General features: G+C 41.1%; 1 protein-coding gene across 1 annotated transcript in view; it reads left to right on the forward strand.

Annotated features, from left to right (window-relative positions):
* myom3 (myomesin 3) overlaps positions 1-14,734 on the forward strand; it is a 126,835-nt gene that overhangs the window by 25,857 nt on the left and 86,244 nt on the right. Inside the window, exons 4-10 of the mRNA XM_073925535.1 lie at positions 207-360; positions 1,399-1,556; positions 3,788-3,877; positions 5,366-5,454; positions 5,611-5,655; positions 9,644-9,784; positions 10,667-10,828. Of these exons, the coding sequence (XP_073781636.1) occupies positions 207-360; positions 1,399-1,556; positions 3,788-3,877; positions 5,366-5,454; positions 5,611-5,655; positions 9,644-9,784; positions 10,667-10,828 (839 nt within the window). The remainder of the gene's footprint in view (positions 1-206; positions 361-1,398; positions 1,557-3,787; positions 3,878-5,365; positions 5,455-5,610; positions 5,656-9,643; positions 9,785-10,666; positions 10,829-14,734) is intronic.

Here is a 14,734-nt window from a genome sequence, read left to right on the forward strand (position 1 = left end):
CACATCCAGTGACTGAACTGTAAAACTGCGGTCTTGTGTTTGTTGTGTATCTTTCAAACATGTTCTTCATTATTGTAGTAAAATTCATTCATTTTATTTATCTATGATAGATATTTATCTGTGCGTGCGTGTGTGTGTGTGTGTGTGTGTGTGTGTGTGTGTGTGTGTGTGTGTGTGTGCGCGTGCGTGCGTGCGTGCGCACGCAGGGAGGCTCTGAAGGAGACCATGTGCGCTGAGGATCTGCAAGAACGTCAGAAGTGGACGCTGTTTGGAAATGAGCTGGAGAAGATGGAGGTGGGACTGATCAGAAACCAGCATCTGATTCGCCAGCAGGTCAACCGATCAGCTCTCAGGAGTCAGGTGAGAGAGTGAGCGATGGGTATTTCAGAGAATTCCAGCATATTAATCCAAATTGAACCACATGATTGCAGACAACCTATACTGAATGTATCAGCCAGCCACAAACTCAACCCAGGCTCGTTCTGAAAACCCTGTATACATTTCTGGAGAGTGCCAAATGTGTCCCAGGAGCTACGTGTTTTTGCAGTGCGAATCCACCAGAGGCCGCTGTCTACACTTTTTCAGATCTCAAATTTCTCTAGCAAGTACCATTCGCGCCTGTTGTGCTCACGTAAATCCACTAGAGAACGCTTACAACTGACTGACCGATCGAAACCCCCACCCAACCCTTCCCTGAACCCATCCGATTGTGTTTCAAAAACAATTCGGAAAAAATAAAGTTCTCACAGCCGTCTGATTTTTATCACATTTTCAGATCTTACCACATTCTCACCCTGCTTTTTACTTGTTTATTTTTTTTTTCTGTTACCGTTCTTTGACGGACTCGAACCCTGTCTTTGCAGTCAACTCCTCTGCATCTCATATCCGCCGACGTATGTGGATAGCCACTGGGCAAACAGTTGAAAAGCCGTCCACATGGAGGTAAGCGGTCAGCTGGTAGCTCAAAAGAAAGCAAGCCGTTAGCAATGTCATACCGTCCCATAATGTTCCTTTTAAAGACATACCTCTGGCTACATAATTTGCGCTCTCCAGAAATGTATACAGGGGTACATTTTCACAATGAGCCTGTGTTGCACAAACTCAGACTCTCAACCAGTGGACAAACCTACATTCCCTTTATTTCCCAACCCTTTACTATTTTGTCAGGAGTGCAGTAGCTGGTATTTAAATGCTTCTGTCATGTTGCGTTGGTTTTGGTGCGGACAGACAAATTACTTATTGCTGTTATCTTGTCTAGTGTTGTTAGGACAAGGTGTAGGAGTTAAATAAAACTAAAAACCTTTAAAAGATTGTAGAAATTACTTGACTTTAATTAGAAACTCAGCTTCAACTTCAGCAAGTGCTGAATAACTGGATGTAAATGTGAAATGTGTGCAGGCGGAGAGAAAAGCTGCGCAGCACCTGAAGCATGTGCAGGATTTGAGCTTGAAGGCTCCAGATTTCAGCGTGCCGCTGCGTCCTCATACGGTGTGGTGCGGGATGGATGTTAAACTCTCCTGCTCTGTGCAGGGCTTCCCTGATCCCAGCATCACCTGGTGAGACACACACACATATGCCACAGTCTGAAGGCTCTGATGTACACTGAAAAAAATAACTGTATTTTGTTTTTACAGTGTAGGTGTTGAATTCGGTTACTTCACATGTGTCAAACTCAGTTCCTGGAGGGCCACAGCTCTTCACAGTTTATCTTAAACCCTAATTAATTACACCTCATTAAAGTAATTCTTGAGGCTTGTTTGAAAACCTACAGCTAAGTGTGTTGAAGCAGAGTGGGATCTAAACTATGCAGTGTTGCAGCCCTCAAGGAACTGAGTTTGACACCCCTGTTACAGCATGAGGCCTCATTTACACTAATACCTTTTAGTTTTAAAACAGCGTTTTAGATTGAAAACAATCCACGTCCACACTGGCAGTTCACTTAGTATTTCTGAGCAACTCTCTATTCACTAGTGATGGGTCGTTCAAGAACGATTGGTTCATTTTGAACGAATCTTCAATATGACTCGGGAACTACGAGTCCTCTCAGGGAGTGATTCGGTCATCCGCGCGTGCGCACATTTGTGCAGGTGGTATCGTTCATTCAAGTCTTTTGAGTCGTTCATCGCGGAAAGGCAGAAGCCAATCATATGCATTTAGAGCCGGAAAAAGAATTGATCAGTTCACCTCTCGAGTCCTCTATCGGATCTGAGTCATTCGTTCATCACGGGCCTATCATACGCGTTTAGAGCCGGAAAAAGAATTGATCCGTTCATCTCTCGAGTCCTCGGGTTTGAGTCATTCTGTTACATGATGAACAAACGACTCAAGAACCAGAAGACTTGAAAGGTGAACTAATTACCATCGCTCCTATCGGCTCAGACTGTGTACATTTGTTGAGATTATATGTGACTGTAAGTGTAACGTGAACAAACCACTGACATTTGAAGACATGAAGAGGTGAGCTGAGCAAAGAGACAACAATACCTTCATAGACAAAAGAGCAGGTGAACATTGAAGTATGATGTTCTCCTTCTTATAGTATTCTATTTATGACTGCTGAAAACGCACTTCACTTGACCACACACACACTCTGGCATGCACTGCAGCGTATGCACGCATCTAATCTTCAGGCAGTCAGTAGGTGCTTTGAGTACAGCTCCCCAGGTGAGAGCAGCGCACATCAGACAGTTCATCAAGGATCTTCCGCTGGATTTCATCTCACTATAGTTGTTAAACGTGATATTTTATTCATCTTGTCTTTATCTAACGACTCTTTGGTCTTTTAAATCCATTACTTATTCTCAGGTACCGCGCTTTGGCTGAGTGCAAAGATAAGTTAATGAGTGAAGTGAACAGAGAGTGAAAGTAAAAGTAGGCAGTTTTGTTAGAGGCTCTGTTTGGTTATAGATGTGCGTACAGTGATGATGATGGTCATTTAAATATGTAGCTATGTGATGCCTCAACATTCTTAGTGTCTGTTAAGTTAATATCAAAATGAAAATAGGCAGTTCCACATATCATGTTTTCATTTAAATTGTTAAGATATAAAAACAATGTACATGAACAATGTATATGAATCAATGTAGCCAGGGTGATGCGAATGAGGTGCGAAGTACACTGTTTTTACCCGAGGTGTCCTCGGGAGTTTTTTTTCCATATCAAACTTGCCAAGTCTAAACTTACAAGAAAAGGAGGCAGTACTGAACTTTGTATAGGCTATCTAATATTGAGGAAAAAGCCCCAATCATATGGATGAATGTCTGTAGCCACGCCTCTGTTTTCAGATGTCTCCATTTCTCCCATCTACACTGACACACAGCAGCAGCGTTTTAAAATGAAAACAGCCTCGTCAGCATTTCGATCCATTTCCGGTGGTCGAGGCAGTGGCACAGTAGGTAGTGCTGTCGCCTCACAGCAAAAAGGTCGCTGGGTCGCTGGTTCGAACCTCGGCTCAGTTGGCGTTTCTGTGTGGAGTTTGCATGTTCTCCCTGCCTTTCGTGGGTTTCCTCCTGGTGCTCCAGTTTCCCTCACAGTCCAAAGACATGCGGTACAGGTGAATTGGGTAGGCTAAATTGTCCGTAGTGTATGAGTGTGTGTGTGAATGTGTGTGTGGATGTTTCCCAGATATGGGTTGCGGCTTGAAGGTCATCCGCTGCGTAAAAACTTAATAATACAATACAACAATAACTTAATTAATAAAGGGACTAAGCCGACAAAAAAATGAATGAATGATTGAATGAATGGGGCCTGAATGTCCAGAGCAAATCAGTAATGAACATCTCCGCAGGTTTAAGGATGACGTTCCTCTGCAGCCGCCGCTGCCCTGGAACTACAGGATCAGCAGCAGATTCGGCCTCCACATCTTGGAGATCAGGAGGTGAGCCGGCAAACCTCTGCCTTCATTCACTACACTGGGATTATGGCAGCTTTTTGTTTTTGATTTGTTGTTGCCGTTTATTTTGGTAATTTATTTGTTAGTTTTAGATTTTCAAATGAAATTAAACAAAAATAACAAATTAAATCTTAAAATAAAACTTTTAAAAACATATGTATATAAATTAAGTAATTTACTTGAGGCAGTGCAGTGGCTCAGTGGTTAGCTTAGAAGGTTGTTGCTTCAAGTCCTGGCTGGGCCAGTTGGCATTTCTATGTGAAGTTTGCATGTTCTCACCGTGTTGGCGAGGGTTTCCTCCGGGTGGGCGAGGTTTCCTCCACAGTCCAAACACATGCGCTATAGTGATATTGATGAACTAAATTGGTCGTAGTGTATGAGCGTGTGTGTAAATGAGTGTGGTTGGGTGTTTCCCAATAATGGGTTGCAGCTGTAAATGCATCTGCTGCATAAAACATATGCTGGAATAGTTGGCAGTTCATTTTGCTGTGGCGACCTCTAAAATAAAAACATAGCAGAAGGAAAATGAATGAATAAATGAATGAATGAAAATGAATAAATGAATACATAATATATAATAATAATAAACGGGTGTGTATTATATATATATATATATTTTTTTTTTTTTATTTATTTTTTTTTTTAAATGAAACATTTAGACTTTTAAAGTTATAGGAATTTGACTGTACTTGGAGGATATGTTAATAAATCCCGTTAAAGTAATCAATACTTAGCACTGGACAAAAAAAATACATTATAATAATTGATGTATATATATATATATAATATACAATATAATATGGTGTTAGTGAGGTCAGCAGGGGGCGCTCAACCTGCAGTCTGTGTGGGTCCTAACGCCCCAGTATATTGATGGGGACTCTATACTGCTCAGTGAGCGCCTTCTTTTGGATGAGACTATAAACCCCGACATCCTGGCCAAATTTGCCAACTGGCCTCTGTCCATCATGGCTTCCTAACCATCCCCAAATCATTATTATTATATTGTTATTATTGTTGTTGTTGTTGTTGTTATTATGGTTTTTATTATCATTATTATTATTATTATTATTATTATTATTATTATTATTATTATTATTATTGTTGTTGTTGTTGTTGTTGTTATTATTATTTTTGATTATATTATTATTATTAAATTATGTATTTTTTTTTATTATTATTTATATATATATATATATATATATATATATATATATATATATATATATATATATATATATATATATATATATATATATAAATGGTTCAGTTGAATTTTTAGAATAATAATTTGGGGATAAATAACCTATTTTAAAACAAACTGAAAAAATCTGTCTATTAGTTTATTTAATAGTTGCCTAATTTTCTGGAAAATAACAGTTCTTTTGTTTTCATTAAAAATTGAAAGCTACATGCAGATCACACTTGGCAGAACAGTTTCCCGAGGCCTTGTTCACTTTTGTTTTGTGTTTGCAGATGTTCTGCTGAAGATGCCGGAGAATATAAAGTCATAGCGAGAAGTTCCCTGGGAGAAGCAGCATCCAGCGCCACACTGATAGTGAACTGTGAGCTGATGTTCATCTCATTATTCAGACATTACTGGACCTCATCCTGGTCTACAAAACTGCACCATTATTGCATCAGTAACATCTGCTCATTCTCAAAGCTGCTGGATTGTACATCAACTTTCAGTTTTATTCTCTTTACTCTTCTATCTGCAGCACATGAAGGGGCCGAGGCCAAGCTGCAGCGCTCCTTTACTCCTAGTAAGTGTTTCTGCTTTTATTAACCCTTAAAATGTAAGAGCAATTCTGTGACTGGGCTGCATTTTATTTTTATTTATTAGCTTATGCTGCGAGGCGAGACAGTGGCGCAGTAGGTAGTGCTGTAGCCTCACAGCAAGAAGGTCGCTGGTTCGAACCTGGGCTCAGTTGGCGTTTCTGTGTGGAGTTTGCATGTTCTCTCTGCCTTCGCGTGGGTTTCCTCCGGGTGCTCCGGTTTCCCCCACAGTCCAAAGACATGCGGTACAGGTGAATTGGGTATAGGGTAAATTGTCCGTAGTGTATGAGTGTGTGTGAATGTTTGTGTGGGTGTTTCCCAGAAATGGGTTGCGGCTGGAAGGGCATCCGCTGCATAAAAACTTACTGGATAAGTTGGCGGTTCATTCCGCTGTGGCGACCCCAGATTAATAAAGGGACTAAGCCGACAAGGAAATGAATGAATGAATGAGCTTATGCTGCGTCCTAATTCACATACTATCCGTCCTAAATAGTATACAAGAATCAAACTAGTATGTCCCAAATTGTAGTTTGCTGATAAGAGTATGCCAAAGGAGACCCTGATGGTCTTCTATTTCTGGTTGAAATTCTCTAACTGCTAATATTGCTCACAATACATTGATGGCACAGTGGTTAGCACCGTCACCTCACTGGTTCGAGTCCCATTTGGGCCAGTTGTCACTTCTGTGTGGAGTTTGCATGTTCTCCCTGTGTTGGCATGGGTTTCCTCCGGGTGCTCCGGTTTCCCTTACAGTCCAAACACATGCGCTATAGGGGAATTGATGAACTAAATTAACCGTAGTGTATGAGTGTGTGAATGTGAGAGTGTCACAATAACCAAACATTGTGACATTTTTACATTCAAGCACACCTTATCATAGACTATTGCAGGGTGGCTCATATTTAGCACAGAAATGGCTTCGTTATGTCACCAATAGAGCTACAGCATTTTCAGACGACTCTGAATTCCCATTACAGCCCTTCTGCTGCTACGAGGGAACATCACAGTTCATTTGTGAGCATGCAGAATTGTGTCACATTACTTTTAATTCCATCTCGCCTCAATTCTCTGAAAAGCGATGGCTAAACAAACAGAGTGTCTTCTCTAACATTGTCAGATCGAGCCTGCGTGTCGTCCCTGCGCTAGGCTGTGGCATTTCTCTCATTACACTAATATTTGTGCTCATCTTTCGAGTGTTTTTCTTTGCCGCAGTTTGCCAGGAATTGAAACTGGAAAGAAAATGGAACAATTTTTTCCATTACGCTTCCCGCGACATGTGCCCTAATTGAGTTCTTTCATTTTCCTCCGCCTGCCGAAGGCAAGAAGAACACGAACAAAAGCCACTTAAGGCCTGTCACTTCATAAATGTAATTAAAAGTGAGTGGATTGAAACATTAACGACTTGATTCCTGTAGAAAACGATGCCGGTGAGAGTTCTTCATTGTGAGTGGTGTGGATGGTGTCTCTGCTGCATACCTGTCAACATTGGGATGTGAAAACACCCACCACCCACCCCCAGTCCCCTTAAAAAAAAAACTAAAGTACTCAATAGCCACATTTACACTGTCGGGCCAGTGTGAGCCAGGGCTTTAATCGAGCCGGGCCGGGCAAATCGCCCGGGAGGTTGAGCAGTGAGGCCGAAATCATGTCGCGTTTCCAATGTCAGGCGCAGCTTGCAGAGCATCATGCAAACCTGTCCAGAACATCCCCCGAAGCAAAACGTCACACAACCCGCCCACTTCAGCAGGAGTCAGGCAGATAAAGCACACCATCACATCATAACGAAACCATTCAAATAAAGACAACCGAAACAAACAAATAGCCCGTTACTGTTTAGCATTACATTATATATCTATAAGCACAGGCCTGTGTGTTCTCATTCATCATTCATTTACTCACCGACCGACTGTTAGCATCGAAATCGAGTGGTCTCGCCACTAACGGATGGACCCAGCACAGTGAGCGCACTGGCCTTGGCTCGCCCTGGCTCGCTTGCTTCAGGCGCGACAGTAGAAACATGGCTATTATGTTTATTTGGAGCTGTCTCATTGTAAATAAACAGGTAAAGGGTCAGTAATACATAGTATTTTTATTATTATTTACAAAAGAAAAAATAAAAAGTTTACATCCAACCCAAGCTTATTCTGGAAACGTAGCCCCGCGGACGTTTCTGGAGACTGGGATTTACATGGCCGGAGGTACGTTTGCCCACGTTTTTTTTTTTTTTTTTTTTAATCGAGCGAACGCTGGGGGCGGTGTGACGCCGCTCCGCTCCTCCTCTTCGCGCTCGCCGGCTGACGGCTCACCTCCGTATGGAGGGCTTTCCCGCTTCAACCAGTTTGTCCGCTTAGCTCGCAGCGTTACGTCGGCGGAGCGGAGGCCCAGAGGGAGGAGGAGCTGGCCACGGCGGCGACCGGGATCAAATCTGGGGAAGAGCAGTTCCTGAAATCAGGTAAGATGAAAAACAGAATCCAAAAAAATAAAAGCGAACGAGTTCGCGACGGGGTGAGATCCGAAAACGCGGTCAAAATTGGACAAGGGCTTTTGCTTTTTTTTTTCTGGACGGCTTTTGCAAATCGTCGCTTGGGTTTAGGGAAGGAGAAGGAGCACGGCTGGGTCGCCCGGTCGATCGTTCAGTCGTTCAGCCAGTCAGCCGAACGGACGGCCGCTGTACAGCAGCCTCCGGCGGCTTTTCACGCGAGAACAGCGCGGGCTTGAGCGGCGCGCGCTCCCGAGAGGCGTCCGAGACGCGAAAAAGCGCGCACAGCGGCCTCTCACGGATTCGCGAAAACAAAAACTGCTCAAATACATACCTCCCGGGACGTATTTCGTGGTCTCTAGAAACGTCCGCGTGGCTAAAATTCCACAATGAGCCCGGGTTGTTTACATCAGCAGCAAATCCATTAGCAAACAGTTCAGCTTATTAAAATGAATAGCTATCATAATGAAATAGAATCAAGCTATCAAATCTCACAAGCCGTTTGTTCACTGTATAACTTGAACATTCTGGTTAAAGTGCAGCGAATGAATCTCTCATTTATTTGGATTTTTGGTTTGATTACATTAAATAACAGGTGTCACTTTAAAAATGCACGTATGTAACATTATAATGAAAGCATTCGATTGCTTGCGAAATTCGATTGCTTTATACCGAAAAATACCTTTACAGAATGATAGCTGGATAGAACTGTAAAATACGAGAAGGTTGACAGGTATGCTCTGCTGATGTCTGTTAAACTCAGTACGAGTACATTTATGAACAAGCTTTAATAGCACAATATTCAAAAAAACACTAGAAGAGTTGGCTAGGGCTGTTTACACTGTCACACGTGTTGGCAAAAAAACAAATCAGATTTGGGCCACATTTCTGTCTGCAGTGTGAACAGCCCCTTAGGGCTCTATTTTAACGATCTAGGCGCAAAGTCTAAAGCTCATGGCGCAATGAGCGCAAGGATGGAGAAATATGGCCTACACCCCTGCGCATGGTCTAACAGGGTTGAGCTTATTCTCTTAATCAGAGGTGGTGGGTAAAGTATACAAAATCTATACTCAAGTAAATGTTCTTGCGGAAATTTTTACTCAAGTAAAAGTATTTTAATCGGATGAACATTTATTAGTCTTATGCCTTATCCAGAATATAAAATACATATAAACACATTTAAATCATTTACTTTAATCAGTAATATTGGAGTGTAAAGAGACTTTCAACAAGCACAACAGCACATGTTTCTGAGGACGATCACCTACTGCACCTTTAACTCAACTTAAAGTAACAAGTTTTTTAGGTGAACTTGTAAAGTTTTGCTCACAAAACTAAACTTTTTAACTTGAAGTTTTAGATTTAGGTTAGTAAATGTGTTGAATGTAGCTGTACAGAAATTTTTACAGATTTTAGACAAACCAACAAAAAAAAAAAAAGAAGGAATTTCAACTTTTTTCAAGTTGGATTTTTTACAGTGTTCTTTCGTTTTCTAGTCCCAGTTCCAGAGCCGGATGCTCAGCTGGCCTCCACATTTCCTCCAACTTTTGTGAAAGAGGGGGACAACTTGGTTCTCCAATGCAGTTTCACCACAGCTTTACTTCCTTTCCAGCAGGATGTGACCTGGTACAGAGATGGTGAGACACGATACATAGAGTTTTACATCTAATGCAAAGACATTAGCCTCTTTCACACAGTGATACCGGTAAATATCTGGAAAACTACCAAAACGACTTTACCGGTAAATTTAAACGTGCTGTTCACACAGACGAGGATGTTACGAAATTTTTCCAGAAAAGAGCATTCACACATACAGTGAACTCAGAATTATTAGCTCCCTTGAATTATTACCCCCCCCCCCTTCAAAAATTGCCCTAAAAGGACTAATAATATTGACCTTAAAATGGTTTAAAAACATAAAAACTGCAACACCATAGCAACTTGTTAGAACATTATAGCACCTGCATAGCAACCACCAAGGATACTTTAGCCACACCATAGCAACTAGTTGCAACATTGTAGCAACCTTATAACAACCACACAGGACACTCTAGCAACACCATAGTAACATGTTGCAATATTTTAACAACTGCATAGCAACCACACAAACAGTCTAGCAACACCACAGCAACTGGTTACAACATTGTAACAACTGCATAGCAACCACCCAGGACACTCTAGCAACATCATAGCAACTAGTTGCAACGTTGTAACAACTGCATAGCAACCACCCAGGACTTGCTAGCAACAGCATAGCAACTAGTTGCAACATTGTAACAACTGCATAGCAACCACCAAGGACATGCTAGCAACAGCACATCAACTAGTTGCAACATTGTAGCGACTGCATAGAAACCACCCAGGACATGCTAGCAACAGCATATCAACTAGTTGCAACATTGTAGTAAATGCATAGCAACCACCCAGGACATGCTAGCAACAGCATATCAACCAGTTGCAACATTGTAGCTACTGCATAGCAACCACCCAGTTTCTGTAATTCCTCCCTTTGTGTTCAGGATTGGCTGTGCGTCCGTCCAGTCGTGTGGAGCTGCAGACTGCTCTGAGATCTGCCAGTCTCACTGTGAAGCATGTGCACAAGGAGAATGAAGGTCTATACACTGTTCGCCTGCGCACATGGGATGGAACCGTTGAGCACAGCGCCTACGTCTATGTCAAAGGTCAGTGAAAATATCAGTCACGTCAATGATAATGTCTTATTTCATGGATTCACAATTCATGTTGCATATTTAATAAAGCTAAAAGGCCCAGTTTGGATCAAATTTAAAGGGCACCTATGGTGAAAAATCTACTTTTCAAGCTATTTGGACAAACATATGTGTATATATAGTGTATAGGCCATCATATTGGGGTGATACAAACACACCCAGTCCTTTTTTTTTTAATTTAACAACATAAAAACGGTGGACCAATTAGAGCGGTTTTCAGACCGACCGCAACTTTACGTAGGAGTGCGGTCCCCCCGCCCACCGAATTGATTGACAGCTGCGTGCATTAACTTGTTCCGGTAGTCACGTGTATATGTCAACAAGACCAGACATACACAAAGCAAGCGGGAATAAAAGGTCTGTACAGTTCACTTGGATTATCAATCATCATCAAATGTGATTAAGAGTGAGTTTCACATGTTTAAAGTGTTTTAAAACAGTGCACGTGTGTAATGAAGTACAGCGATTTACTTCAGCTTTACTTTATCAGCACAGCCGCGTGTCAGAACAATTATAAAAGCTCTGTCTCTGTCTGCCTGCCTGTGTGTGTGCGTGTGTGTGTGTGTGTGCGTGCGTGCGTGCGTGCGTGCATGCGTGTGCGCGCTAACTTCGTAATGATATTGTGTGTGACTCATCAATGCAACTTCACAATACTGATTAGTGAAGATTAGTTCTTACTGTAGTATTTCTCACAAACGCTACGTGAGACCTTCTTCCTTTAAAGGCTGATTTATACTTCTGCGTCAAACGCTGGCGTATGCTAGGGCGCTGACGCATAGCCCTTCGCCGTGGCCGTCGCCGTCACTGACGTGCACCTCTCAAAAAATGTAGCTACACGTTGCAACGACGCGTAGCGTAAGCTCTGTGATTGGTCGGCTTGGTATCGCTGACGAGTCTGGGCGGGACCGAGAGCCGCGCGAATGGCGCGAGCGATTGTTTACAAGTGTGAAGTCCGGTGAAGGAGCTCCGGATGGAAAGTTTTGTTTTGTGTTTACCTCATAGTTAAAGTTGTTGCACGTCCGCCGGTTCCTGCCTCAAAATGAGCGAGTTTGAGCCACTTGTACATCCCGGAAGTGTTCAGGAAAAGCAAAACAGCAGAGAAGAAACTCGACACAGAGGAACATTTACACCTCACTGCCAACTAGCGTTTCGGAAGTGTTAATGCAGACCGACAGAGACAGTGCGCAGAAGTATAAATGCACAGCCACGCGCGTTGCATGCGCCATGGGTTACGCCGGTCACCTTACGCAGAAGTATAAATCAGGCTTAAGTCTGTCTGTTGTCTGACGCAGCCGAGGGAGGAGATTAAAGCACGCGGGAAGGCACATAGAAAAAGTAGGCGGGAGATCTTGTCTTAAAGCCGCAGTACGACAAAACCACCCCCTGCTGGAAATCAGTATAAAACAGCATCTTGTAAAAGGTATAATGAAAAATCTGATGAGTGTTTTGAGCTGAAACTTTATATACACATTCTAGAGACGCAAAAGGCTTATATTAAATCTGAAAAAAGGGGTAACCTAGGTGCCCTTTAAAGTTGTGATCTACACGGATTTAAAGCAGTGTTCCAGTAAATAAATGTACCTTAAAATGGTGTTAAAACAATTAAAAGCTGCTTTCATTCTTGCCAAAAAATAAAACAAATAAGACCTTCTCTAGAGGAAAAAATATAATAGGAAATACCGTGAAAATTCCTGAACCTGTTAAACATAATTTGGGAAATATCTGACAAAGAAAAACAATTCGCAGGAGGACAATACACTTCAACTATATGTGCAAAGTGTATAAGTGCACAGTGTGTCATTTGGGACGACACTAAACTCATACACATAAGTGCACAATGTGTCATATGGAACGCAGCTCGTGTCATCACTCCTGATTATCTCGTGACTGGAGAAACCTAGTGTAGAACAATGGCCGCCTGTCTCTCCTAATTAAGAACTGTAAAAGCTGAAGTCATCAGAGCCGTGATTCGCTGAGTTTCCCCCCTCAGTGTAACGTCCCGAAGAGCATCAAAAGGACGGGATTGAATTTGGTGTCTCATTAGAGGAAGTGTCCTCTCCGTCAGCCTGCGGTGCAGTAATTATACAGCCGGCTTCAGTCTGCTACACGTGACGTCTTCACTTAATCTCACAGGACTCATTTGCATTACAAATTCGCCAGGTAACCGGAAGCAGCCGGAGGTTTTGATGAGTTCTTATGAGTCTGTTTCATGTGTGCTGGTGGCCATTAAACAAATAAGAGCAGGAGAAAGCCTGAAGCCGATCTCTTCTAAGAAACTTACTGAAGAAAGTCTGCTCTCGGGTGTGGAAGGAAATTTTATTTCTACCCAGATAGCAAAATACACTCGGGCCAGTTCCGGCTAGATTGTCGCCTGCCGGAGACTAACCCCTCGGCCCAACTTCGGCTGCCGGACTCGGGCCGGATGCCTGTGGACTCACTGCCCGATTCCGGCCCGAATCAAGCGGGCCAGATGCGGCGGCCATAAGCGAGCCGACGCTGCGCATCCGCGCCGGAATCGGCGCGAGGGTAATGTGCGCTGCGGCCCGGAGCTGGCGCGACTCCGTATTTATACACCTTATAAAACCTTTTGGTATTACATTGGTACTTGATATATGGTATTACAACCATTTGAATTTATATAACAGCAAACACAGGCTATAATGTAAACACAAAGTGTAAGCACTGCGTTTAACCTTTGAATAAAGTGCAAACTGCATACATATTCTGTAACGAAAATAATCAGACAAATGAAAAAATAAATAAATGTTAAACGTTTATTGATTGCATGAAAAAAATAGTACTAAAATTTTATAAATAATTTTGTAGTGCACAAGAATATCAATATAAAAACAACACAATAAAGACACACAGAAAGATTTAAACAAAAAATCAAAAAATTACACACAAACACAGATGTTTTTTAAAACAACCCTGTTTTCCCAATAGACTTGAATTAAAAATTTGTAAAAAAAACAGCTAAATTTTATATAAACCTAAATATAGAAACCAATTTAAGATATAGCAAGAAACATCTTAAAAATACCAATGACAATCCGTAAAATATCCAAGTCAAACTTGTAAAAAGTACTGCAGAATTCTGAAGAAACATCTTGAAACATTTTTTAATAAAACATTAAAATAATAATAAACAAACATATATATATATATATATATATATATATATATATATATATATATAATTGCAGAAGTATAAAGTCAAACTTTTTTTTAAATAAACTTGAACAAAATCAATTGCACAAACAGCAAGACATGAGTGAGATGATTATACATTTCATATATATACACGTCTTGTGCAATTTTATATTTATAATTTTATTTGTATTACGTTTATTAAAAATGTATCAAGATGTTTCTTCAGAATTTGGCGCACACACATACATACCATACATATATACACACACACACATATACATATACATACATACATATATATATATATATATATATATATATATATATATATATATATATATATATATATATATATATATATATATATATATATATATGCAAATGAAAGAAACAAATTGTTCAAGTATCAGGGAACATCCTAATACACTTAAAATGTTGTTTAAAAAATAAAACAAAATAGTGATGTAGACATTTGACACATTAGCTTTCTCTTCTTTCTTCCTCCATCCCTGTCAGGGGCAAGTTGTAGCTACCTTGTAATGCATTTTTCCACTTCTTTATCAGTGGCGTGATATGGACATTTGTCCTCACTCCATCTGTGATTAAAAGATAAACAGATAATTAGTAGTGAACAAGTACTAATGTAAAAAAAAGAAAAAATTAGGAAAAAAGTAGGCTACCTACGAAGCAAAAAAACTATCAAAA

The sequence above is a fragment of the Danio rerio genome, chromosome 16 (genome assembly GCF_049306965.1).
Source record: "Danio rerio strain Tuebingen ecotype United States chromosome 16, GRCz12tu, whole genome shotgun sequence".
Lineage (NCBI taxonomy): Eukaryota > Metazoa > Chordata > Actinopteri > Cypriniformes > Danionidae > Danio > Danio rerio.